Raw genomic sequence first — 26,570 nt, 5'->3', positions numbered from 1 at the left:
AGAGCAGTAGTGGCTTACTAGATGCGATAGTTCGTGCAAGGTTGGGTTTGTTAGTGTGGGTATCATGCATCATTACCGTGGCAGGCGATGGCGATGTATCCGAGTTTGCTGCAGCCGCTGCATTCCTGGAACGATCAGGATCGTTATATACTAGTGGGAGATCGGTCATAGATCATCTCACTGTGTGGGGGAGGGTGTGGAGCTTGTCTGCGTGTAGTGTACGATACGGCTTCCCTGCGTGGTGCCAGTTATTGGGCAAGTGTGTTCCAATTCGATATCCAGTAATGGTGGCTGATTAACAGGGGCTCACCTGTACCGTTGTGTTTGCGTGTACTTGGCTATAGATGTTAAGCCCTTGCAAGTATGTCTTTTGGTCTTTTATGTTTCCATCTATGGTTGTGGTCATAGTTCCCCAGATTCAGAATAAACGGGTTCTGCGAATGTCTGGAGTTCCTGTATAGTCTTGTGGTGAGTTTGTGGATTACCTCCGTGAGAGCCTCAAGTCGGTTTTCCCAGTGAAGGTCCGCGATGCGTGTGTATCGTGGAGCATTTCTTATGATTTTGAGTACTTTGTTTTGTATGATCTGCAGACGGCGCAAGCGTGTGGGCACAGCGTATCCCCAGACAGGGGCTGCGTACGTCATCAGGGGTCGAATAAGTGTCCTGTGCATGGACCTCGACACCCTTCTGTTCAGTGTGCTACACCTGTTGAGCATAGGATAGAGCTGTTTGAGCATCGCGCTTGCTCTGTTGGTCATGTGTTGTATGTGGTCCCCCCCCAGAGTAATTTCCGGTCCAGCCAGACAGCGAGGTATTGGGCGTGCATGTAGAGTTATTAGTCTGCAGTATCGGTGTTTGGGCAGTTGCTTCGGTCTTCTAGTGAACAGAACGGCTTCGCACTTGTCGACGTTTACTCTAACAGGCCATTTCTCTAACCAAGGCTCAGCCATTCTGACAACGGAACCTCCCCATCGCACCCCCCTCAGGTTTAGTTTATAAGTTGGCACAGTGGATAGGCCTTGAAAAACTGAACACAGATCAATCGAGAAAACAGGAAGAAGTTGTGTGGCGCTTCAGTCTGGAACCGCGCGACCGCTACGGTCGCAGGTTCGAATCCTGCCTCGGGCATGGATGTGTGTGATGTCCTTAGGTTAGTTAGGTTTAAGTAGTTCTAAGTTCTAGGGGACTGATGACCTCAGATGTTAAGTCCCATAGTGCTCAGAGCCATTTGAACCTTTTTTTTTTAAGTTGTATGGAACTATGAAAAAAATAAGCAAAATATACAAACTGAGTAGTCCATGCGCAAGACAGGCAAAATCAAGGATAGTGTTAGCTCAGGTGGGTCGTGGTCCCGTGGTACCGCCATGGTAACTCAGCGTGTTCGGTCAGAGGGTTAACTGCCCTCTGTAATAAAAAAAAAACTGAGTTAATGGGTCAACGACGAACTTAAACGGGTGTCTTGCGATGTTGGCACCGAGCAGATACAACGAACGAAAACGAACAAAATGAGATTAAAAACAAAACAAAAAAAGTGTTTAGCGTGAGGAGCTGCGGAACGAGAGGTCCTTGGTTCAAGTCTTCCCTCGAGTGAAAAGTTTACGTTCTTTATTTTCGCAAAGTCCGTTCGTTCATTGACGTCTCTGTTCACTGTAATAAGTTTAGTGTCTGTGTTTTGCGACCGCACCGCAAAACCGTGCGATTAGTAGACGAAAGGACGTGCCTGTCTAATGGGAACCTAAAACAAGGTCATAGGTCAACCGATTCCTCCACAGGAAAACACGTCTGATATATTCTATACGACACTGGTGACGGCATGTGCGACACATGACAGGAATATGTTGTCGACCCACCTAACTTGTACACTTGGCGAAAGGGTAAAAAGATTCTTCTACCTTGCCCGATTTAGGTTTTCTTGTGGATGTGTTAATCACTCCCGAAAAAATGATGAAAACATAAGAGTTTGTCACATAAACTACAACAAATGAATGCAACAGTTTCACAGTCGCATCAGACGGACGGACGGACAGATAATAATTGTCTGAAAATAAAAAATTAAACTTTTCACGCGAGGGAAAACTTGAACCAAGGACCTCTCGTTCCGCAGCTGCTCACGCTAACCACGGGACCACGGCGCTCCTGAGCGCCCACTGTCCTTGATGTTGCATATCTTGCACTTGGACTACTCAGTTTGTCTATTTTGCTTATTTTTTTCATAATTCCACACAACTTCTTCCTGTTTTCTCGATTGATCTGTGTTCAGTTATTCAAGACCTATCCACTGTGCCAACTTATAACTAAATCTGAGGGGGGTGCGATGGGGAGGTTCCCTTGTGAGTGCGGTCTGTAGGCGTATACGAGTGCAGCGGCTTACCACTGCGCCACCACGCCTGGTGGGATCCTTTGAAAAGTACACCGGGAGGTTCCACACCTGTAATGACCTCGTAGTCGACGTAATGATAATCCTGCTTTTCTACGACTACGGGACTGAGACGGGCGCGGCCCCCTTTTGTTGGCAGAGTGTGCTGGGTGCTGACCTTCCTGCTGAGCCTCTCCGTGTGCTGCGTCTTCATCTGGCAGGCCAAGCACAAGTGGGACACGACGCCCGTCATCGTCACCTTCGCAGAGTCCTCCTACCCGGTCAGCAAGCTGCCCTTCCCCGCCGTCACCATATGCGGCGAAGCCAAAATCAACCACGTTCTCTTCTCCTACCAGGAGATGTATAAACGGAGGGACAACATCACCGAAGAACAGTAAGTCTTGGTAGATCTCAGTGTAATAATTCTGTAGCTGTATGTATGCTTACCCGCACTCGGACCTTTCTTCTACAATTGTTGACAACTACGCAACAACTACGGGAAAAAATACGAGGGTCGTTCAATAATTAATGCCCCACATTTTTTCTCAGTACATATTTATTGTTAAGAGTCAGAATTTGGTGACAACATACATCAACATGTCTTGCGCATGTCCTATTTTTCTATGTAGTAATTACTAAAGACCAAAACTCTCATGGATATGACGGTGTACCTAGCAGAATACTGAAGTATTGTTCTATGTATGTTAGCCCAGTACTTAGCCATATCTGTAACTTTTCCTTTAGGAGTGGTCGGTTTCCTGACTGATTAAAGTACTCGGTAGTGAAGCCGCTTTATAAAAAGGGAGACAGGGATAATGTTGACAATTTTAAACCTATTTCTATACCATCGCTGTTTGCTAAAGTTATCGAGAGGGTTGTATATACAAGGTTACTGGAGCACTTAAATTCACATAATTTGCTGTCAAATGTACAGTTTGGTTTTAGAAATGGTTTAACAACTGAAAATGCTATAGTCTCTTTTCTCTGTGTGGTTTTGGACGGATTAAATAAAAGGTTGCGAACGCTAGGTGTTTTCTTTGATTTAACGAAGACTTTTCACTGTGTTGACCACAAAATATTACTGCAGAAGTTGGACCATTATGGACTAAGGGGAGTAGCTTACAATTGGTTCGCCTCTTACTTTAAGAACAGAAAGCAGAAGGTAATTCTCCGCAATATTGAGAGTGGTAGTGATGTTCAGTCCCAATGGGGCACTGTTAAGTGGGGGTGTTCCCCAAGGGTCAGTGCTGGGGCCACTGCTGTTTCTTATTTATATAAATGATATGCCTTCTAGTATTACAGGTGATTCAAAAATATTTCTGTTTGCTGATGACATCAGCTTGGTAGTGAAGGATCCTGTGTGTAATATTGAAACAGTATCAAAAAAATGTAGTTCATGAAATAAGTTCGTGGCTTGTCGAAAATAATTTGATGCTAAATCACAGAAAGACTCAGTTTTTATAGTTTCTAACTCACAGTTCAACAAGAACCGATATTTTGATCAGACAGACTGGGCATATTATAAGCGAGACGGAACAAATGGTTCAAATGGCTCTGAGCACTATGCGACGTAACATCTGAGGTCATCAGTCCCCTAGACTTAGGACTACTTAAACCTAACTAACCTAAGGACATCACACACATCCATGCCCGAGGCAGGATTCGAATTTGCGACCGTAGCGGTCGCGCGGTTCCAGACTGTAGCGCCTAGAACCGCTCGGCCACACCGGCCGACCGAGACGGAGCAGTTCAAGTTCCTAGGCGTTCGGATAGATAGTAAGCTGTTGTGGAAAGCCCATGTTCAGGATCTTGTTCAGAAACTAAACGCTGCTTTATTTACCATTAGAACAGTATCTGAAATAAGTGACAGTTTAACATGAAAAGTAGTCTACTTCGCATATTTTCATACGCTTATGTCGTATGGTATTATTTTTTGGGGTAATTCTTCTGATTCAGAAGGGGTATTTTTGACTCAAAAACGGGCTGTTCGAGCTATATGTGGTGTAAGTTCGAGAACCTCTTGTCGACCCCTATTCAATAGTCTGGGAATTCTGACATTGCCCTCACAGTATATACTCGTATTTCCTTTAATGTCGTTTGTTGTTAGCAATATTAGCTTATTCCCAAGAGTTAGCAGCTTTCTCTCAGTTAATACTAGGCAGAAATCAAATCTGCATGTAAAATGCACTTCCTTGACTCTTGTGCAGAAAGGAGTGCAGTATTCTGCTACATCCATTTTCAATAAGCTACCACAAGAACTCAAAAATCTTAGTAGTAGCCCAAACACTTTTAAGTCTAAACTGAAGAGTTTCCTCATGGCTCACTCCTATTCTGTCGAGGAGATCCGGGAAGAGCTGAAAAATTAAGCAAATTCCAGTGTTACATTGTTGATTTTCTTTATTTGAACTTACGACTTGTCGCCTGAATATGTTTCTTATATTTCATTTTATCTGTTTTTACTATCGTGTTATAATTTCATGTATTGACTCGTTCCATGACCATGGAGACTTCTCCTTAATTTGGTCCCACGGAACAATAAACAAATAAATAAATATATAAATAAAATAAAAAATCACGTTCTATGGCTATACAGCATCGTTGTGAAAAAGCATGTATTCCCTTCTGGTAAAAACTCTTATCCTATAGGTGTAGCCGTGTTTTCACTGCACGACTGACACTCTCGTCATCTTCAGAGTGTGTTCCCAGTAGAGAAAGGCCTCTCCGTCTGTCTCAAAACGCTCCAACATTTCAGATGGAAAGGTCTTTATTTGAATCGAATGGTCCGCTGTGACCATTCGTGGAACCCATCGTGAGCCTCTCTTTCAATATCCGAGAGTCTCGATCACAGCAGACGCACTTCCAATGCTGACCGACAGCTGTAGAGCCAATCGTCGAGTTGTGATGCGCCGGTCGTCAAGTACAGGGTGTTTCAAAAAGAATACCACAACTTTAAAAATGTGTATTTAATGAAAGAAACATAATATAACCTTCTGTTATACATCATTACAAAGAGTATTTAAAAAGGTTTTTTTCACTCAAAAACAAGTTCAGAGATGTTCAATATGGCCCCCTCCACACACACGAGCAATATCAACCCGATACTCCAACTCGTTCCACACTCTCTGTAGCATATCAGGCGTAACAGTTTGGATAGCTGCTGTTATTTCTCGTTTCAAATCATCAATGGTGGCTGGGAGAGGTGGCCGAAACACCATATCCTTAACATACCCCCATAAGAAAAAATCGCAGGGGGTAAGATCAGGGCTTCTTGGAGGCCAGTGATGAAGTGCTCTGTCACGGGCTGCCTGGCGGCCGATCCATCGCCTCGGGTAGTTGACGTTCAGGTAGTTACGGACAGATAAGTGCCAATGTGGTGGCGCTCCATCCTGCTGAAATATGAATTGTTGTGCTTCTTGTTCGAGCTGAGGGAACAGACAATTCTCTAACATCTCCAGATACTGTAGTCCAGTTACAATAGCACCTTCGAAGAAAAAGGGACCAAAAACTTTATTGGCTGAAATGGCACAGAAAACGTTCACCTTAGACGAGTCACGTTCATACTGAGTTGTTTCCCGCGGATTCTCAGTGCCCCATATACAGACATTGTGACGGTTGACTTTCCCGTTAGTGTGGAAAGTTGCTTCATCACTAAACACCATCTTTGAAACGAAAGATTCATCTGTTTCCATTTGAGCAAGGATAAAATCACAGAAATCGATTCTTTTAATCTTATCAGCTGCAGACAGTGCTTGAACCAATTTCAGACGATAAGGTTTCGTAACTAACCTTTTTCGTAGGACTCTCCATACAGTTGATTGTGGAATTTGCAGCTCTCTGCTAGCTCTGCGAGTCGATTTTCCTGGGCTGCGAACAAATGCTTGCTGGATGCGTGCTACATTTTCATTACTCGTTCTTGGCCGTCCAGAACTTTTCCCTTTGCACAAACACCCATTCTCTGTAAACTGTTTATACCAACGTTTAATACACCACCTGTCAGGAGGTTTAACACCATACTTCGTTCGAAATGCACGCTGAACAACTGTCGTCGATTCACTTCTGCCGTACTCAATAACACAAAAAGCTTTCTCTTGAGCGGTCGCCATCTTAGCATCAACTGACGCTGACGCCTAGTCAACAGCGCCTCAAGCGAACAAATGTACAACTAAATGAAACTTTATAGCTCCCTTAATTCGCCGACAGATAGTGCTTAGCTCTGCCTTTTGTCGTTGCAGAGTTTTAAATTCCTAAAGTTGTGGTATTCTTTTTGAATCACCCTGTATAATGACATCTGCACGATTCAGCATGTCTGGAGCAGTGGCTGTGACAGGACGTCTCGAGCGTGGCTAGTCATGGAGCTCTGTTTCTGCATTTCCTAAGGCTGTAACTTTCTTTACCCATCGCCCAACTGTACAATCAACTGCAGCATCGCCGTATACTGCACACAAACGTTTATGGATGTTCACCACCGTTTCTTTTTCTGCACAGAAGAATTGGATAACAGCACGCTGCTTGTAACGTGAGTCGAATGTAGACGCCATTTTGACGCCGTACTGCGGCTCTGCCTTCTGACAGAACTGTTCGAAACTTCATCAGCGCTCAGAACAAACATCAAACGTGAAGGTCCAACAAGGATATTTGTCTGTGTATATTAATGGCTTTTTTAAAAAAAATGTGGGGCATTGCTTATTGAACGACCCTCGTACTTCGACAAAACGAATGGTACAGAAGCAATATCATCTTGAGACCACTTGACCTAATGTATTCCAGCAACAAAATTTGCCCTCAGCCCAGATTCCATGAGTGCTTTTTAGGCATCAAGAACAAGCACTCTCCCATGAAACCAGTTTTGAATATTCAGAAAATCCTCCTTCACCTACTCATTCTCGTAAATAACATGATCTTCCGTATGATACCAGGACATGTGTTGTAAGCTTTGTATAAAGTATTGTCTGTCTAAAATAAAACTGAATACATTGATTTCGAAACCTTTCTCCTCATGTAACGTGTACATTAGATATTGCACACAACTGCTGAACAAAACTGACCTTGGTTGGCCCTGTGTTCAGCATGTGAACAGAGTCATGAAATAAAATTTTAAATTTCATGAAATGCAAAATTTCAAATAAAGAAAATGACTCCAATAAAATGCCAAAAGACTAATCGTGTCCGCCGGCCGCGGTGGTCTAGCGGTTCTGGCGCTGCAGTCCGGAACCGCGGGACTGCTACGGTCGCAGGTTCGAATCCTGCCTCGGGCATGGGTGTGTGTGATGTCCTTAGGTTAGTTAGGTTTAAGTAGTTCTAAGTTCTAGGGGACTTATGACCTGAGATGTTGAGTCCCATAGTGCTCAGAGCCATTTGAACCATTTTGAACTAATCGTGTCCTTAATGAAAACTATATTCACACATCAAAAAATAGTCTTGCATCACCCCAGTTCGCAGAAATCCCGAAGATAGACGTTGACTGTGGATGCTGTATCACAGACACAGTCCGTTTGACTGTTCAGGGATATCATTAAACCAGCCCAAAGATGTCAACAACCATGCATGAGCAGCGCCTATTAGACGGAGGTGGCACGACAGCCGATAAGTTCCAATCATTCCATCAGGAAGGAGGTACATGCTAGTGTTGTCTATGGTTAACCATGCATAGACGGTCAATACCGCCGTTCGATCGCGAGCGCATTGTTACTTTGTGCCAGGAACGGCTCTCAGCGAGGGAAGTCTCCAGGCGTCTCGGAGTGAACCAAAGCGATGTTGTTAGGACATGAAGGAGATACAGAGAGCCGGCCGGTGTGGCCGTGCGGTTGTAGGCGCTTCAGTCTGGAACCGCGCGACCGCTACGGTCGCAGTTTCGAGTCCTGCCTCGGGCATGGATGTGTGTGATGTCCTTAGGTTAGGTAGGTTTAAGTAGTTATAAGTTCTAGGGGACTGATGACCTCAGATGTTCATAGTGCTCACAGCCATTTGAACCATTTGAAGATACAGAGAGACGGGAACTGTAGATTACATAGCTCGTTCACGTCGCCCAAGGGCTACTACTGCAGTGAACGACCGCTAGCTACGGATTACGGCTCGGAGGAACACTGCCAGCAAAGCCAACATGTTGAATAATGATTTTCGCGCAGTCACAGGACGTCGTGTTACGGCTCAAACTGTGCGCAATAGGCTGCATGATGCGCAACTTCACTCCCGACGTCCATGGCGAGGTCCATCTTTGCAACCACGACACCATGCAGCAAGGTACAGATGGACGAAACGACATGACGAACGGACTTCTCATGATTGTCATCACGTTCTCTTCACCGATGAGTGTCGCATATGCCTTCAACCAGACAATCGCCAGTGACGTGCTTGGAGGCAACCCGGTCAGGCTGAATGCCTCAGACACACTGTCCAGCGAGTGCAGCAAGGTGGAGGTTCCCTGATGTTTTGGGGTGATATTATGTGGGGCCGACGTACACCGCTGGTGGTCGTGGAAGGTGCCATAACGGCTGTACGATACGTGAATGCTATCCTCCGACCGATAGTGCAACTATATCGGCAGCATATTGGCGAGGTATTGTCTCCACGGACAACAATTCGCGCCGCCATCGTGCACATCTTGTGAATGACTTCCTCAGAATAACGGCATCGCTCGACTAGCGTGGCCAGCATGTTCTCCAGACATGAACCCTATCGAAAATGCGTGGGATAGATTGAAAAGGGCTGTTTATGGACGACGTGACCCATCAACCACTCTGAGGGATCTACGCCAAACCGCTGTTGAGGAGTGGGACAATCTGGACCAACAATGCTTGATGAACTTGTGGATAGTGTGCCACGACGAATACAGGCATGCGTCAATGGAAGAGGACGTGCTACTGGGTATTAGAGGTACCGGTGTGTACAGCAATCTGGACCACCACCTCTGAAGGTCTCGCTCTATAGTTGTACAACATGCAATGTGTCGTTTTCACGAGCAATAAAAGGGACGGAAATGATGTTTATGTTGATCTCTACTCCAGTTTTTTTTACAGGTTCGGGAACTCTCGGAACCCAGATGATGCAAAACTTATTTTGATGTGTGTTACTAAAACTCATGGCCGAGCGGTTCTAGGCGCTACAGTCTGGTACCGCGCGACCGCTACGGTCGCAGGTTCGAATCCTGCCTCGGTCATGGACGTGTGTGATGTCCTTAGGTTAGTTGGGTTTAAGTAGTTCTAAGTTCTAGGGGACTGATGACCTTAGAAGTTAAGTCCTAAAGTGCTCAGAGCCATTTGAACCATTTGAACTAAAACTCAATACCGAAGTGCGTTATGGACGTTGCGTTATATCAAGTGCAATGTTAGGATCCACAAAAATAAATTATTACTCTAAAACTAAATTCCGTCCGAACAGGCCTCGAGGTCCCAAAGGAACTGACCGACCGCCGTGTCATTCTCAGGCCACAGGCCTGGCTGGATGCAGATACGGAGGGGAATGTGGTCAGCACACCACTCCCCCGGCCGCTGACAGTTTTCGTCACCGGAGCCGCTACTTTCCCATCAAGTAGCTTCTCAATTGGACTCACAAGGGTTGAATGCACCCCACTTGCCAACAGCGCTCGGCAGACAGGACTGTCAACCATCGCCGGCCGCGGTGGTCTCGCGGTTCTAGGCGCGCAGTCCGGAACCGTGCGACTGCTACGGTCGCAGGTTCGAATCCTGCCTCGGGCATGGATGTGTGTGATGTCCTTAGGTTAGTTAGGTTTAAGTAGTTCTAAGTTCTAGGGGACTGATGACCACAGCAGTTGAGTCCCATAGTGCTCAGAGCCATTTGAACCATCCAAGTGCTAGTCAAACTCAGTGACGCTTAATTTTGATGATAAGACGGGAAACGGCGTTACCCCTGCGTCTAGGCCGGTGGGTAAATTGCTGCTCTCCTCGGAAGAAAATAGCCGTTTGATACTACCAGTACCGTTCACCAAGAATTGATGTACTTGCCAGCACGACACCTGACAATCCTGACTACACACTGTTTGGACACTAATGCAAGATGAGAGCTGTCCTGAGATATAAGTTACTTACCTCTTGGTCAGCATGTTTCTTTTTTTGTGTCTGGAGTACTGACGTTCTCGAAAGCAAAAACAAGTCAGCAGATGCAGCAGCAAAAGATAAATAATCTATTCCCTCTTTTTTTTGGTCAGAAACAGTCTGTCGCTTCATGTGACGTAAGGTACAATGCGCACATGATGAAAATTCAAAACTTTACCATGAATCGTGGAAGCAACTTTAAAGAAAACCGATTTTGAGAAATCAAACTCTGATTATTGACAAAAAAAACTGCACAGCACAAGAAGACTCTAACAATTACGAAATTCTCTCATTACAAAGAAACTACGGAATGGATAGTGTCTTGAAAGGAGGGTATAAGATGAAAATGAACAAAAGCAAAACGAGGATAATGGAATGTAGTCGAATTAAGCCGGGTGATGCTGAGGGAATTCGATTAGGAAATGAGACACTTAAAGTAGTAAAGGAGTTTTGCTATTTGGGGAGCAAAATAACTGACGATGGTCGAAGTAGAGAAGATATAAAATATAGACTGGCAATTCCGAGGAAAGCGTTTCTGAAGAAGAGAAATTTGTTAACATCGAGTATAGATTTAAGTGTCAGGAAGTCGTTTCTCAAAGTATTTGTATAGAGTGTAGCCATGCATGGAAGTGAAACATGGGCGATAAATAGTTTGGACAAGAAGAGAATAGAAGCTTTTCAAATGTGGTGCTACAGAAGAATGCTGTAGATTAGATGGGTAGATCACATAACTAATGAGGAGGTACTGAATAGGATTGGGGAGAAGAGAAGTTTGTGGCACAACTTGACTAGAAGAAGGGCTCGGTTGGTAGGACATATTCTGAGGCATCAAGGGATCACCAATTTAGTATTGGAGGGCAGCGTGAGGGTAAAAGTCGTAGAGGGAGACCAAGAGATGAATACACTAAGCAGATTCAGAAAGATGTAGGTTGCAGTAGTTACTGGGAGATGAAGAAGCTTGCACAGGATAGAGTAGCATGGAGTGCTGCATCAAACCAGTCTCTGGACTGAAGACCACAACAACAACAACAAAGAAACTGCAAACACAACTTTAAAATTTCTCCAAAATCTTTTCTATCAATAACATGAACAAGAAAGCATTATATGTCAGTTTTCAGCTCCATAATAAAGTATTCGAGGTAGCATCTCCCAGATTCACAGACAGCAGATCTCATTCTTTGAAAAACTCAACTGCTCGCTGCTATGCTTCAAATAAGAATGTCCCAACGTTGCACAAGTGGCAGAGTAGCAAGCCAATCACAGATAAAACTAAACACAGAGTCAAGGATCTTATACAATACTCTACAGTGCACTCACTCATGTTTGTCTCAGTAAAAGCGAATTGCTTACGCCAGCAGAAAACATGTGAGAATCTTACAGTAGTTATTTCATGTAACGAACTGACGGATATGGCAGTCAAGTAGATCGAGATACTTCCGTCTGCGACACGTTGCTCTGTCCTCCTGCATGTTGTGAATTCACACTTGAAGCCAGACTACAGAAGAGTGATTGACAGTGAGAGACAAAAGTCGCGTTTACAGAAGTCATCTAACGGCAGTGATGTACTTCCCTCTAGCAACAGAGACGAGAAGAATTTCTTCTACTGGGTGTGTATTATGTCCCGTTTATTTCTTTCCCAGCAACAGTGTGGTGGTCGAAGTTTGCTAACGTCAGTCAAGCCACATTTTGTTAGAATACACATTATTTTCTGATAGGAAGTTAACCCAGTGTTCAGCTAGATACTTACTCTCTATTTTGCATGATTTCATTATAAATATCAAATATCTTACACAGTCTTGGATAGGAACCTCCTCTCCCTCTCCTTTTATCAGCTAATTTCAGCAAACATTCCATTCATAATTTTTATTTATGAAATGTATGCAGAATTTTGTTGACTTTCTCAGATATTGCCCATCTAATATTATTTGATTAATTTGTTGTGGTTGTTTATTTAATTCCTTGCTTTTGTTTTCTTTTTACGACCTTACCTTTCATTGCTGCTTGCGTTATAATAGTCACATTGTCGTGCATTATACACCTCAATATCAACATCTTTAGATTTTCACCGAGCGAGGTGGCGCAGTGGTTAGCACTCTGGACTCGCATTCGGGAGGAAGACGGTTCAATCCCACGTCCGGCCACCCTGATTTAGGTTTTCCGTGATTTCCCTAAATCGCTTCAGGCAAATGCCAGGATGGTACCTTTGACAGGGCACAGCCGACTTCCTTCCCCATCCTTCCCTAATCCAATGAGCTCGATGACCTCGCTGTTTGGTCTCTTCCCCCAAACAACCCAACCCGTACTAGATTTTGAGCTATTGATCGACTGGCTAGCACAATAACATTCAACAAGTTCGTAAAATGGACACACTGATGTGCATAAAAACAAAGTATCTACTGGCCTGTGTCATGGTAGATTTGATGGCTGCAACAGTTACGAGTAAATAAACCAATATTGGTCATTTAGGATCAGTACGTGAGAGTTATTTAGTGTTCTGTTAAGTAGGTATGAAAATCACCAGCACAACAAATATCTTTCTTGTGGGCAGAATTTGTGCTTCTACGAGATAGCTGGTCCGATTTCTAGACCATGTTGTGAGGAAGACTTGCATAGTGCTTCTTTAGCCAATGCAAACAGATCTCTTTACCTTTCATAATTATAAGGAGAATATTGTTTACAGGATGTGTGTGTGTGTGTGTGTGTGTGTGTGTGTGTGTACGTGTTTGGAGCTTACGAGCGCTCTACAGGATATACTGTACATGTCACATATATCTTAATGATGCAGTAGTGTTATACTGTACAAATCACGAGTAATGAACACAATTGACATTCCTCAAAATTTTGCAATGTACTGGATCATTTCCACACACAATTCTTTGAGGCAACAGGAGAATCATGACGGGACTGTTGATCAAGGGTGCAGCTACTGGATAGCCAGTACTTCGTAACTCCTAATTGGGAACCCATTCACAACGTTTATTCCTTCAACGTATTGAACAGGGGACTACTCGACGCGCCACCGTGGCCGTGTAGCGAACTACGACGTATCATAACAGGCAGTGTACCGGATCTCTCACGTATCGTGTAGACGTAGAACAGAGAGCGGCTCTAAAGATTAGATTAGATTAGAATTACTTTCATTCCAGTTGATCCATAGTGAGGAGGTCCTCCAGGATGTAGAGCATGTCAAAAAACAACAGTACATGACAAACATTTACAACTCAAAAAAATAAGCTAATGTACCATTCCACAGGTCCCAAGTGGCATGGTCGTCATTACAATACTTGCGCAGTGTTTATAGCCTGCACACCTACCTACCATTTGGAGAACAGACGTGCAAGTGGACAATGCATGTTGCAACCACAAAAGAAAAAAAAATGTTCCTGGTTTACGGAGAATGTAGGAGCAATGTTGAGGCTGCTGTTGCCTTGTGTGTAAAGCTCGTTCTTTTCGTTCTTTTACAATGTTGTGACCGCCTTTATGCCGGATGGCAGCGCACAGACCGGCAAAAGGAAGCAAACGTGTTACAGGAAAAGCTAATGAAATAGCTGTACTAGCGGCAGTGCACCAAACCAGCGGATAAACGCCAGGCAATTACACCGTGATCCTGGTATGTCAACAGACAGTATTGCCTCAATACTGCGTCGTCGTATCCTTCATACCACGTGTCACCGCATCAGGGACTTCATGGTGCCGATTTTCATAACCGGATAGTATTTTGTGAATCGGATCATCAAAAAATACAAACGACACCAACTTCCTTTGCCGAAGTACCATTTTCCGCTGAGTCTACGTTCACAAACCACGGTGCTGTTGGTCTCCCTCTAGGATTGTTACTCCCCACGCTGCCCTCCAGTACTAAACTGGTGATCCCTAGATGCCTCAAAACATGTCCTACCAACCAATCCCTCTTTCTAGTCAAGTTGTGCCCCAAATTTCTCTTCTTCCCAATACTATTCAGTACCTCCTCATTAGTTATGAGATCTACCCATCTAATGTTCAGCATTCTTCTATAGCACCACATTTCGAAAGCTTCTATTCTCTTCTTGCCTAAACTATTTATCGTCCATGTTTCACTTCCATACATGGCTACACTCCATACAAATGCTTTCAGAAACGACTTCCTGACACTTAAATCTATACTCGATGTTAACAAATTTCTCTTCTTTAGAAACGCTTTCCTTACCATTGCCAGTCTACATTTTATATCCTCTCTACTTCGACCATCATCAGTCATTTTGCTCCCCAAATAGTAAAACTAATCTACTACTTTAAGTGTCTCATTTCCTAAACTAATTCCCTCAGCATCACCTGATTTAATTCGACATGGCATTATGGGGAACAAAGTCATTGGTCCGTATTTTATCGACGGCACGTTGAATGGACGGAAATATCGAACGTTTTTAGAGCAGGAACGATCGCTACTATTGCAGGATGTCGCTCTGGATGTTCGACAACGTATGTTGTTGCAGTATGACGATTGCCCAGCGCATTACGCAACTGAAGCACGGGAGTTAGCTTAGGCATTTGAGTAAAACGTCTCGTTTGTTGACTCATAATTATTATATGGTAATACGTTTGGCCCTTTATACCCATAGCAACAGTCAATTCCGTCGTTTGCCCACGCCTAATGCATTTTGTTAATTTTGAGAATCAGTCATTATTAAGAAATGAAAATTAAAAAATTGTATCAGTACTTTATAATCTACATGTGGATGACTGTTCAGGATTACAACTTCACTATCTCGACTGGGGTCTCCACAGATAAGTGTCTGACAACTAACCAGTTACATTTTTCACGAATGGTTTGTTCGACGTCTTTCCGTACGATGTGGAACGAGTCAGTTTACGGAGTATGTATACGTTATTCGTTGCATGCTGGCAATTGATATATTAGCATATACAGGGTGACCTATGAAAACGGACATTTTCATATTGGCTAGTACACCGTTGTCAGAAGTGGAAGGGCGCAGCACCTACGTCATTCACTTCGGGACTCTTCGCCATTTCGGTAGCAATGGAATAGTGGGCGACAGAGCATCGGGTATTCACGTACGACAACTTTATCCTCAATGCTGAGTCTGTTGTTGCAACACAGCAGTTATTTCGACTCCGTTTTCCGCACAGTTCATCAAGAGTCCGTGATCAAAATGTTACGTTTGGATTTAAAATTCCATCCGTATAAAAGACTGGTGGTTCAGCAGACCAAGGACACTGACTTTCAGCAACGAAAAGACTTCTATGTGCATATTCAGGTGGTCGGATAAATAAGACATGTGTTTATTTTCAACAGGCTTGGCAGTTGGGGAGAATTCTAGATTAATTCACGTGACATAGTATTACGGTCGCCTGACTTGTCAGCTTTTTTCCCTCTTTGTGTGTTTTGGGGAGAGGGGGGGGATTTGAAAGAGCGTTATGTACGTAGACAAACTCCAAAGTTTAATGGAGCTAAAAACTGTCATTAAAGATGAAGTAGGTTTTATTGACCAACACCTGTTGGCCCGAGTTATGAGTAACTACTTGTGGCAGAGTTTAAAATTGCACTCGATAAAATAGTAGTGACATGGATGACACTATATTTCGTAAGTGACTACGTAAATCAAATGGAAAATGTTAATCTTTTGCTTTGTATAAATGGAAGTACATTACTTGCCATTAAAATTGCTACACCAAGAAGAAATGCAGATGATAAACGGGTATTCATTGGACAAATATATTGTACTAGAACTGACATGTGATTACATTTTCACGCAATTTGGGTGCATAGATCCTGAGAAATCAGTACCCAGAACAACCACCTCTGGCCATAATAACGGCCAAGATATGCCTGAGCATTGAGTCAAGCAGAGCTTGGATGGAGTGTACAGCTACAGCTGCCCATGCATCTTCAACACGATACCACAATTCATCAAGAATAGTGACTGGCGTATTGTGACGAGCCAGTTGCTCGGCCACCATTGAACAGATGTTTTCAATTGGTGAGAGATCTGGAGAATGTGCTGGCCAGGGCAGCAGTCGAACATTTTCTGTATCCAGAAAGGCCCGTACAGGACCTGCAACATGCGGTCGTGCATTATCCTGCTGAAATGTAGAGTTTCGCAGGGATCGAATGAAGGGTAGAGCCACTGGTCGTAACATATTTGAAATGTAAGGCCCACTGTTCAAAGTGCCGTCAATGCGAACAAGAGGTAACCGAGACGTGTAACCAATGGCACCCCATACCATCACGCCGGGTGATACACCAATATTGCGATGGCGACACGCTTCCAATATGCATTCACCGTGATGTCGCCAAACACGGATGCGACCATCATGATGCTGTAAACAGAACCTGGATTCATCCGAAAAAATGACGTTTTGCCATTTGTGCACTCAGATTCGTCGTTGAGTGCACCATCGCAGGCGCACCTGTCTGTGATGCAGCGTCAAGGGTAACCGCAGCCATGGTCTCCGAGCTGATAGTCCATGCTGCTACAAACGTCGTCAAACTGTTCGTGCACAAGGTTGTTGTCTTGCAAACGTCCACATCTGTTGCCTCAGGGATCGAGACGTGGCTGCACCATCCGTTACAGCCATGCGAATAAGATGCCTGTCATCTCAACTGCTAGTGATACGAGGCCGTTGGGATCCAGCCGGCGTTCCGTAATACCCTACTGAACCCACCGATTCCATATTCTGCTAACAGTTATTGGATCTCGACCAACGCGAGCAGCAATGTGGCGATACGATAAACCGCAATCGCGATAGGCTACAATCCGACCTATATCAACGTCGGAAACGTGATGGTACGCATTTCTCCTCCTTATACGAGGCATCACAACAACGTTTCACCAGGCAACCCTGGTCAACTGCTGTTTGTGTATGAGAAATCGGTTGGAAACTTTCCTCATGTCAGCACGTTGTAGGTGTCGCCACCGGCGCCAACCTTGTGTGAATGCTCTGTAAAGCTAATCATTTGCATATCACAGCATCTTCTTCTTGTCGGTTAAATTTCGCGTCTGTAGCACGTCATTTTCGTTGTGCAGCAAATTTAATGACCAGTAGTGTATTGTCCTTAATATTTCGAGTACTGCTGTTCACTTGAAGGCCATCTATTTATTTCAGGTATCTATGTAGTACAGTGGCTGAAATTTAATAAAAATGAACACAGCAGTTTTCGCTCCAATCCATGTTGCAAGTGAAACATAAATTTAACACCAAAGTAAACACATTTTTCAACTGTACTACACGAGCAACTATAGGTCAAATAAATATTCTAGTATAGAGAGAGATGACCAGAAGGAATAATTTTAAATCAGACATTAAACTGCATTGTTACCTTTCAAACATTTATCGACACGTCGGCTGTCACAGCAAACTTCGTGCTAACGACCAGTTTAGTTCACTAAGGTTCCCCATTATCCCTCAAAACATGTTTCAGACCCAAACACCCGTGTACTAATATTGTTGTTTTCCTTCTTACGAGAAGAAACAAACTAATGTAAACAGCAGATATGAAAGCTGACTACAGTTGCAGATACTATTCTGGAAGAGTGACAGGTAGTATGCTGAATGAACGCTTGTTGTTTCTCACAGGTTCTTACACTTTTTGTGGCTGCCATTATGAACTTCTTTCTTTTCACTTATATTCTGTTTCAGGATGAAGCAGATCCAGTATGCCGCACTTGTTTGCGACGAGGACGTGGAAGTACTGGCTAACGATACTACAGATGACAGTGCTATTGACTTCCTGCTTGAGGTAGGTCTGCTGCAAGTGATCAAGATAATAAGTAGTTTTAGTGGCGCACTGTGCATTTTGGTTTCAATAAAACAAACTGAACAATAAGATAATCATCCACAGCATTTTGTATGTTGTGTACGATATTTAAAGTACATTCCTTCAGACGTAATGTATCATAGACAGCTACATCATATCACATACATGAACATGGGTTCTCTGTCCTTTGGTGATGTCTTTGTTCAGGACGATGTCACTTATCACATGTTTCTGTCATTCAGCAGTGAATTGACAAAGAATGTAATGCACTCCAATGCACTCCACTTTTGTATCAATGGCAACACGAACTTTACTAGCGCAGGTGACTTGCTATCAGAAGGCGCTACAAACTGGTGATGACAGTGACCAGCCCGTTCCAGGTCTTCAAAAATAAAGATGCAGTCGGGCACACCCGTAATTCGGTCAGTAGAGCGCGTGCAGAATATCGTGGCCGGTAGATGCACAGTGGACAGAGCGGGTGTTGGGAAAATGATAGTGGTGGGGGTAGTTGGCAAGTACTGTATGGGAAATGCCGAGCACTGGAGGGGAACTGCCATTCTAAACCGGCTCATGTGCTCACGTTCTTTGTAAATATTAAGTGGAGTCTCTCCACACTCACACTTCCATGGTAACCATTAGAAAAAGATCTACTGTCACCTTTGCTTTGGTTAGTCTCAAAACAGAATTCCACTGAAAATGCAACAAAAGCAGCGATTTATTTTCGCCTGTCTTCTTAACCATTTGTGACTGAAGCATTATGATGGGCGAATTTTGAGTAAAAGCTGCATCTCTCTTGTTGCCATATTAAAACTTGCTTCTTTTGCCAAAACACAGCACAATTTACACAACATCACTTCACTAACATATTATCCAGACACAGCTGCGAGAGAACTATGGAACAGTGGTTTACTAAGTTCATTAAGTAAGGCACTGAGGACAAGTACATAACATCAGTAGCTTGTGAGAAAGCACCTCCTTGGTGAAAAAATTAACATGTAATTTCACTTAGTTGTTCCAAAGCTCACAGCATTTCTCATGTCGCCAGCTGCTGATGACAGTTAACAATTACACTCTTTCATCGAAAAAGTCTGTAGTTAGTGAAATAACAAGTTGACAATGAAGTTTCTCATAATAACCATATGGTAAAATGCTCTCCTCTTTGCATACTGTCATTTGCCAAAATCTCATCTCGATATCTCAAACCGTTTACGAGACATGAGGAATGCTGTGGATATTTAAAAAAAAATGGTTCAAATGGCTCTGAGCACTATGGGACTTAACTTCTGAGGTCATCAGTCCCCTAGAACTTAGAACTACTTAAACCTAACTAAACTAAGGACATCACACACATCCAAGCCCGAGGCAGGATTCGAACCTGCGACCGTAGCGGTGGCGCAGTTCCAGACTGTAGCGCCTAGAACCGCTCGGTCATCCCGGCCGGCGTGGGTATTTCATCTGGCGCCCGCGATCGCAAGTGAGTGTGCTACATAAGATCAGTTTTCTCGAGACTGGTGGCAGATGGACATCCCCTGTCAAGTCTAAATAAAACTTCAATACGTTAGATAAAATTCATATGCAGCAACATGTTATGTAATGTGCACCAAATGCTAAATCACAGTGAACCCTATTTTTCACTGCAAACTTTTCCCAATTTCACGCAGTTTCTTACTTAAATAGCAATATCACAATAACTGTGACCATTAAAGAAATGATGGGCATCTCGTCATGAAGCTGTCATATAAAGCTATACGTAATGCAAAAACGAAAGTTTTTTACCAGTTGGTTTCTGTAAAATCGTTTGAGAAAAATTGCGCCTCGATTCTGTCATAGCAGCGCGGCACCAACAGGCCTAAATTAGGCAAACAATGTCGGCCTCCCCTTCCGTATGAACGAATGGAGTCGCCCAGTGCTTTGGACGAAAACTGCTCACTCCAGATCGGCTACTGTATCCTGCACAGACACTACTGAGTCAAAAAATAGGAAACCAAACTAGAATCCAAATTTCCATCTGCCAGGCCAAGTCACAATGCTCCACGCACGATACTAGCAGAATGAAAACTGAGTAAAGTTTGTAACATATAACCCACGGCGACTGATTTTGATCGCTCCTTTAGGACTCTATTACCTGGGAGGCTGTGCATCAAGACGCAGAGAGCTGAAGCGATTCGCTTTATACAGAACAAACCTGACGCTCCCTTTCTTGTAAGTTCTTGGGCCGGCTCATCACATGTCAAAACTCTAGCGCCGGTGACGTTAATGATTTTGGAACAACGCACCGATATCATGGTATCCCTTTCCCGACACGCCACAACAACAAATTACGCCTCACGAGTTTTTGAAAGGACATTCATTTTAAGCGCTGATAACCATTATAGCCGAAAGCACACTGTCATCAGCTTTGAGATTTTAGCATGCATGGGTGCTCATGAAATCTGTTAATTTTATCTTGAACCAACTTTAGCTATATACAGGGTGTTACAAAAAGGTACGGCCAAACTTTCAGGAAACATTTCTCACACACAAATAAAGAAAAGATGTTGTGTGCACATGTGTCCACAAATGCTTAATTTCCATGTTAGAGCTCATTTTAGTTTCGTCCACCTACGCTCAATGGAGCACGTTATCATGATTTCATACGGGATACTCTACCTGTGCTGCTAGAGCATGTGCCTTTACAAGTACGACACAACATGTGGTTCATGCACGATGGAGCTCCTGCACATTTCAGTCGAAGTGTTCGTACGCTTCTCAACAACAGATTCGGTGACCGATGGATTGGTAGAGGTGGACCAATTCCATGGCCTCCACGTTCTCCTGACCTCAACCCTCTTGACTTTCATTTATGGGGGCATTTGAAAGCTCTTGTCTACGCAACCCCGGTACCAAATGTAGAGACTCTTCGTGCTCGTATTGTGGACGGCTGTGATGCAATACGGCATTCTCCAGGGCTGCATCAGCGCATCAGGGATTCCATCGACGGAGGGTGGATGCATGTATCCTCGCTAACGGAGGACATTTTGAACATTTCCTGTAACAAAGTGTTTGAAGTCACACTGGTACGTTCTGTTGCTGTGTTGCCATTCCATGATTAATGTGATTTGAAGAGAAGTAATAAAATGAGCTCTAACATGGAAAGTAAGCGTTTCCGGACACATGTCCACATAACGTATTTTCTTTCTTTGTGTGTGAGGTATGTTTCCTGAAAGTTTGGCCGTACCTTTTTGTAGCACCCTGTATGTACCCCACAATGCATACATGGTTCAGAATGGTTCAAATGGCTCTGAGCACTATGGGACTCAACTTCTGAGGTCATTAGTCCCCTAGAACTTAGAACTAGTTAAACCTAACTAACCTAAGGACATCACACACATCCATGCCCGAGGCAGGATTCGAACCTGCGACCGTAGTGGTCTCGCGGTTCCAGACTGCAGCGCCTAGAACCGCTCGGCCACTTCGGCCGGCTTGCATACATGGTGAATCACCTAAGACTTGCATCGCAAACATTTCTATAACGGAAGGCGATATGCGTATTTCACAGACAGGAATGGTAGGCAGGGATCCGCGTATGCATCCCATACACAGATTGTTCTGAGTTTCAAACGTCTACATATTTAAAGAAAAGGTACAATTATTTCAATGAAACAATGTCTATTGACAGTACTACAATCGAATTTGACTAAAATACACTCCTGGAAATGGAAAAAAGAACACATTGACACCGGTGTGTCAGATCCACCATACTTGCTCCGGACACTGCGAGAGGGCTGTACAAGCAATGATCACACGCACGGCACAGCGGACACACCAGGAACCGCGGTGTTGGCCGTCGAATGGCGCTAGCTGCGGAGCATTTGTGCACCGCCGCCGTCAGTGTCAGCCAGTTTGCCGTGGCATACGGAGCTCCATCGCAGTCTTTAACACTGGTAGCATGCCGCGACAGCGTGGACGTGAACCGTATGTGCAGTTGACGGACTTTGAGCGAGGGCGTATAGTGGGCATGCGGGAGGCCGGGTGGACGTACCGCCGAATTGCTCAACACGTGGGGCGTGAGGTCTCCACAGTACATCGATGTTGTCGCCAGTGGTCGGCGGAAGGTGCACGTGCCCGTCGACCTGGGACCGGACCGCAGCGACCGTCTCCATGAAGCTGGGCTACGGTCCCGCACACCGTTAGGCCGTCTTCCGCTCACGCCCCAACATCGTGCAGCCCGCCTCCAGTGGTGTCGCGACAGGCGCGAATGGAGGGACGAATGGAGACGTGTCGTCTTCAGCGATGAGAGTCGCTTCTGCCTTGGTGCCAATGATGGTCGTATGCGTGTTTGGCGCCGTGCAGGTGAGCGCCACAATCAGGACTGCATACGACCGAGGCACACAGGGCCAACACCCGGCATCATGGTGTGGGGAGCGATCTCCTACACTGGCCGTACACCACTGGTGATCGTCGAGGGGACACTGAATAGTGCACGGTACATCCAAACCGTCATCGAACCCATCGTTCTACCATTCCTAGACCGGCAAGGGAACTTGCTGTTCCAACAGGACAATGCACGTCCGCATGTATCCCGTGCCACCCAACGTGCTCTAGAAGGTGTAAGTCAACTACCCTGGCCAGCAAGATCTCCGGATCTGTCCCCCATTGAGCATGTTTGGGACTGGATGAAGCGTCGTCTCACGCGGTCTGCACGTCCAGCACGAACGCTGGTCCAACTGAGGCGCCAGGTGGAAATGGCATGGCAAGCCGTTCCACAGGACTACATCCAGCATCTCTACGATCGTCTCCATGGGAGAATAGCAGCCTGCATTGCTGCGAAAGGTGGATATACACCGTACTAGTGCCGACATTGTGCATGCTCTGTTGCCTGTGTCTATGTGCCTGTGGTTCTGTCAGTGTGATCATCTGATGTATCTGACCCCAGGAATGTGTCAATAAAGTTTCCCCTTCCTGGGACAATGAATTCACGGTGTTCTTATTTCAATTTCCAGGAGTATAGAACGTCAGTGGTGCTCGTTGCAGGACTGTAGTGCAAGTAGTTTTAGCATAAACGAATGTGAATTTCACGTAAGTGCATATGTGCAGCCCTCTACAGATGTTGATAAGTCTCCAGACGTATCGTGTAGTTAGATGTGACATCAGCTAGGACAAACGAAAGACAAAGGTGAATTCAGTACCTCTGTGAGATCCAACAGGTAAATAACCAACGGAGCCTCAAAGCCAGTGCTCAAAATGACCTCCACCAGCGTCAAAGCAACCTTGCAGTCTGCCATGCAACCCTTGCTACACATGTTCTAGCATTTTAGTGGAAATTGCAACGGAAGCAGCAGTAATACATCTTTTCACATCATCTGTAATTGTTTGAAGAGGATTACGGCTATTGGGATGCCTTTCGGAGTACACGGTACATGAACGAACAGCATACTTCCTATATTCACCATAAACCATGAGCACGTCCACTTTTTTCACGTTGGAAAATACCATCTTCCAAGCACGTCCTTATACGTCCACTATTACACAGTAAGTGGCAGTACCGTTGCAATGCAATCAAAGTATACACACAAAACACTGTAAACGAACATAACATCGTAGCCTACCATTTAAACAATAGGAAGGAACAAACAGCTGTCGACATTTACAATGTTCACAACACAATAACTTGTAAACTACTTGCACTAGGCTCCTACAACAAACACAGCTGACATTCTCATTTACGTTACTTTTAGGATCTTGCCGGTCGCGGTGGTCTAGCGGTTCTAGGCGCTCAGTCCGGAACCGCGCGACTGCTACGGTCGCAGGTTCGAATCCTGCCTCGGGCACGGATGTGTGTGATGTCCTTAGGTTAGTTAGGTTTAAGTTGTTCTAAGTTCTAGGGGACTGATGACCACAGATGTTAAGTCCCATAGTGCTCAGAGCCATTTGAACCATTTTTTTAGGATCTTACTGTTAACAGGCACTGTCCCATTTGTAAATTAGTAACTGTTGTAAAAAACCAGCACTTTCGTCAACGTCTCTTTAACTGCGTCTGTTCTGTAAATACGTGCCCTTGCTTACAATTAAGCTTTGCGATAGTGCCTTCCATGTCCGAAATATTTGTGGAGCAGTTGTTAGGTCATCCACCCCGTATCTGAACATTCACGAAAAGCTGTATCACCGATTTCGAATAATCATTTCCAAATGGGCCCAAAGCACAAAGTAAAATTTTGCTGTTCTGCACTGCTCAATTGTTATATAGAGTACACAACATAATTAGTGTCTACATTATGTATGCAGTATTAATACTTCATAATCGAAGGTGTATCGGCAGTTTCATCCGAATCTCAAGCCACAGAACATACTTAATTAAAATGATAATAACGAGGACCATGAAGTGTTGGAGGGGTAGTAATTGTATGTGTCTGTGGTGTATTTAGCACCAGCTCTGATTTAGTTTCACATTAATTACAAACTTTACAATTGTGAAAAGACGCTATTGTCACTAGCCTATGCATGTAAATATTGAGAGGTAACATTAAAAATAAATGTAAACTTAAATATTAATTAATGTTTCATTGCCTGGAGTGGGTACACTAAAAAGTATAATTGTTGAGATCTGGTTAAGAAACAATTCTTTCCTATGAGACCGATAGTTTGTCTATAAATTTGATTTTCACAAACATCTATTTTTCTCAAAATTATGTTTCTGTGCTTTGGGCGCTTACGGTTCTCAGTGTCTCTTTCATTTACATGTCTTGAACACAGTTTCTTAACTTACGGTGTTTCGCGATAGCTGTCTCAAAAATTTCCGTTGAAAAATTCTGAGACGCTGTTACTAAGGAAACAATGTTCATCACAAATAAATACAAAAATCTGAAGATGGGCTGACAGGCATCTTGGACTGTCACCATGTTTAAATAAGCGCCTATTAAGGCAGTTGGTTGCAGCTAATCCTTTTTAAATTACCTTCAGTTTTAACAGTTGCTGTGTTCTAGTACGTCCGCAATGAAGAAGAATTATTTACTAATGTTAATATGAAAAGTAACAGAGAAACAAAATACGACAATGACACAGCCAGTATAAGTCGACAAGCAAGTAAGAGTAACTCTGCGATTTTTGGCCACAGGAAGGTCATTAGAGCGTTTGAAATTTAGCGTGTTAATATCCACAAATAGTATTAGCTTGCATTTTTTAAATATTTGTCCAAACATACTTTTGACGACTGGCATATGTTGTTTCTCTAACCCTGAATGAATTGAGCCATCATTTCTTTGTTCATTTTAAGAAGCCTAAACCGCTTGAACTTTGCATATATCGGCTGCATTACACAAAAGCCAAACTAGAATAATGTGAACAACAGAATGGCGAATATACGAAATTGCATCATTGGTGGAGTACAATGTGAGATCCTCTCTCTCTCTCTCTCTCTCTCTCTCTCTCTCCCACGAATTTCTTCCACGATCGGATTGAAACCACATCACCCACCGTTGGTACTCAGTGTAGTAAAGTTTTTGTGTATGTGTCTGGCAATGAAGAAAAACGTGACTATATTCGACACAGAACGTCGGAATTGCAAATTAGGCCAGTACTGTCGGGACTGTTACGAATAACTATTCAAACAAGTTAAAGAAAGCTGAATCTTGAAATGAAATATGTAGATCATGTAACAGGGTGTAAGCGCCTCTCTCACTGTATTGTTACTATTTTATTATGATACCTGACTGTTTATCCTACACCCATAAGTGGCGCATTACGAATTAATACATGCATAGTGTTTGTATATGCACTAATGTGCAATCAGAGCAAGACACACTTCATATCACTCACTTACTGTTCGATGGCACACAGAATGTAAATATTCACTGTCTGCACTACAACAGATCGTACTAAGCAGCTAGCAAGGCGAGTTCCAAATAGCCTACCACAGAATCGAAAACACAATCGCATATATCTTTAAAATCCTTCACTGAAAATAGCCAGTTATACTTCATATTTGATAACTGTTAGCCAAACGTGTCTTGCCGGAACTAGGCATTTATTTTCCTTTATTGTATGAGCAATTTCAGATTACTTTTGTGACCTAGTACGACAATAAAGTGGTGCCGTACTGTTCATAAACTCGGTTATACACAGGGAGCAGAGTTCAGTTTATTAATGTTGCTGATATATCGGTGACATACTCTCAAATACACTGCCGGGGAAAAAATTAGTACACCATTTTAGACGTTTCCAATTCAGTCGAGATTTATTGTTGCAACAGTGCATTTGTGGTTGTTGTTGTGGTCTTCAGTCCTGCAGCTCTCCATTCTACTCTATCCTGTGCAAGCTTCTTCATCTCCCAGTACCTACTGCAGCCTACATCCTTCTGAATCTGCTTAGTGTATTCATCCCTTGGTCTCCCTCCACACTGCCCTCCAATACTAAATTGATAATCCCTTGA

General features: G+C 43.8%; 1 protein-coding gene across 1 annotated transcript in view; it reads left to right on the top strand.

The window, feature by feature from the left end:
• Nucleotides 1–26,570, top strand: part of LOC126263228 (pickpocket protein 28-like) — a 200,097-nt gene that overhangs the window by 37,217 nt on the left and 136,310 nt on the right. The window contains exons 3-4 of the mRNA XM_049960311.1: nt 2,517–2,750; nt 18,046–18,145. Of these exons, the coding sequence (XP_049816268.1) occupies nt 2,517–2,750; nt 18,046–18,145 (334 nt within the window). The remainder of the gene's footprint in view (nt 1–2,516; nt 2,751–18,045; nt 18,146–26,570) is intronic.

Source organism: Schistocerca nitens, chromosome 6 (genome assembly GCF_023898315.1).
Source record: "Schistocerca nitens isolate TAMUIC-IGC-003100 chromosome 6, iqSchNite1.1, whole genome shotgun sequence".
NCBI classification, from domain to species: Eukaryota; Metazoa; Arthropoda; class Insecta; order Orthoptera; family Acrididae; genus Schistocerca; species Schistocerca nitens.
Note: the sequence above shows the minus strand (reverse complement) of the source record. Positions and strands in the feature narration are given on the sequence as shown.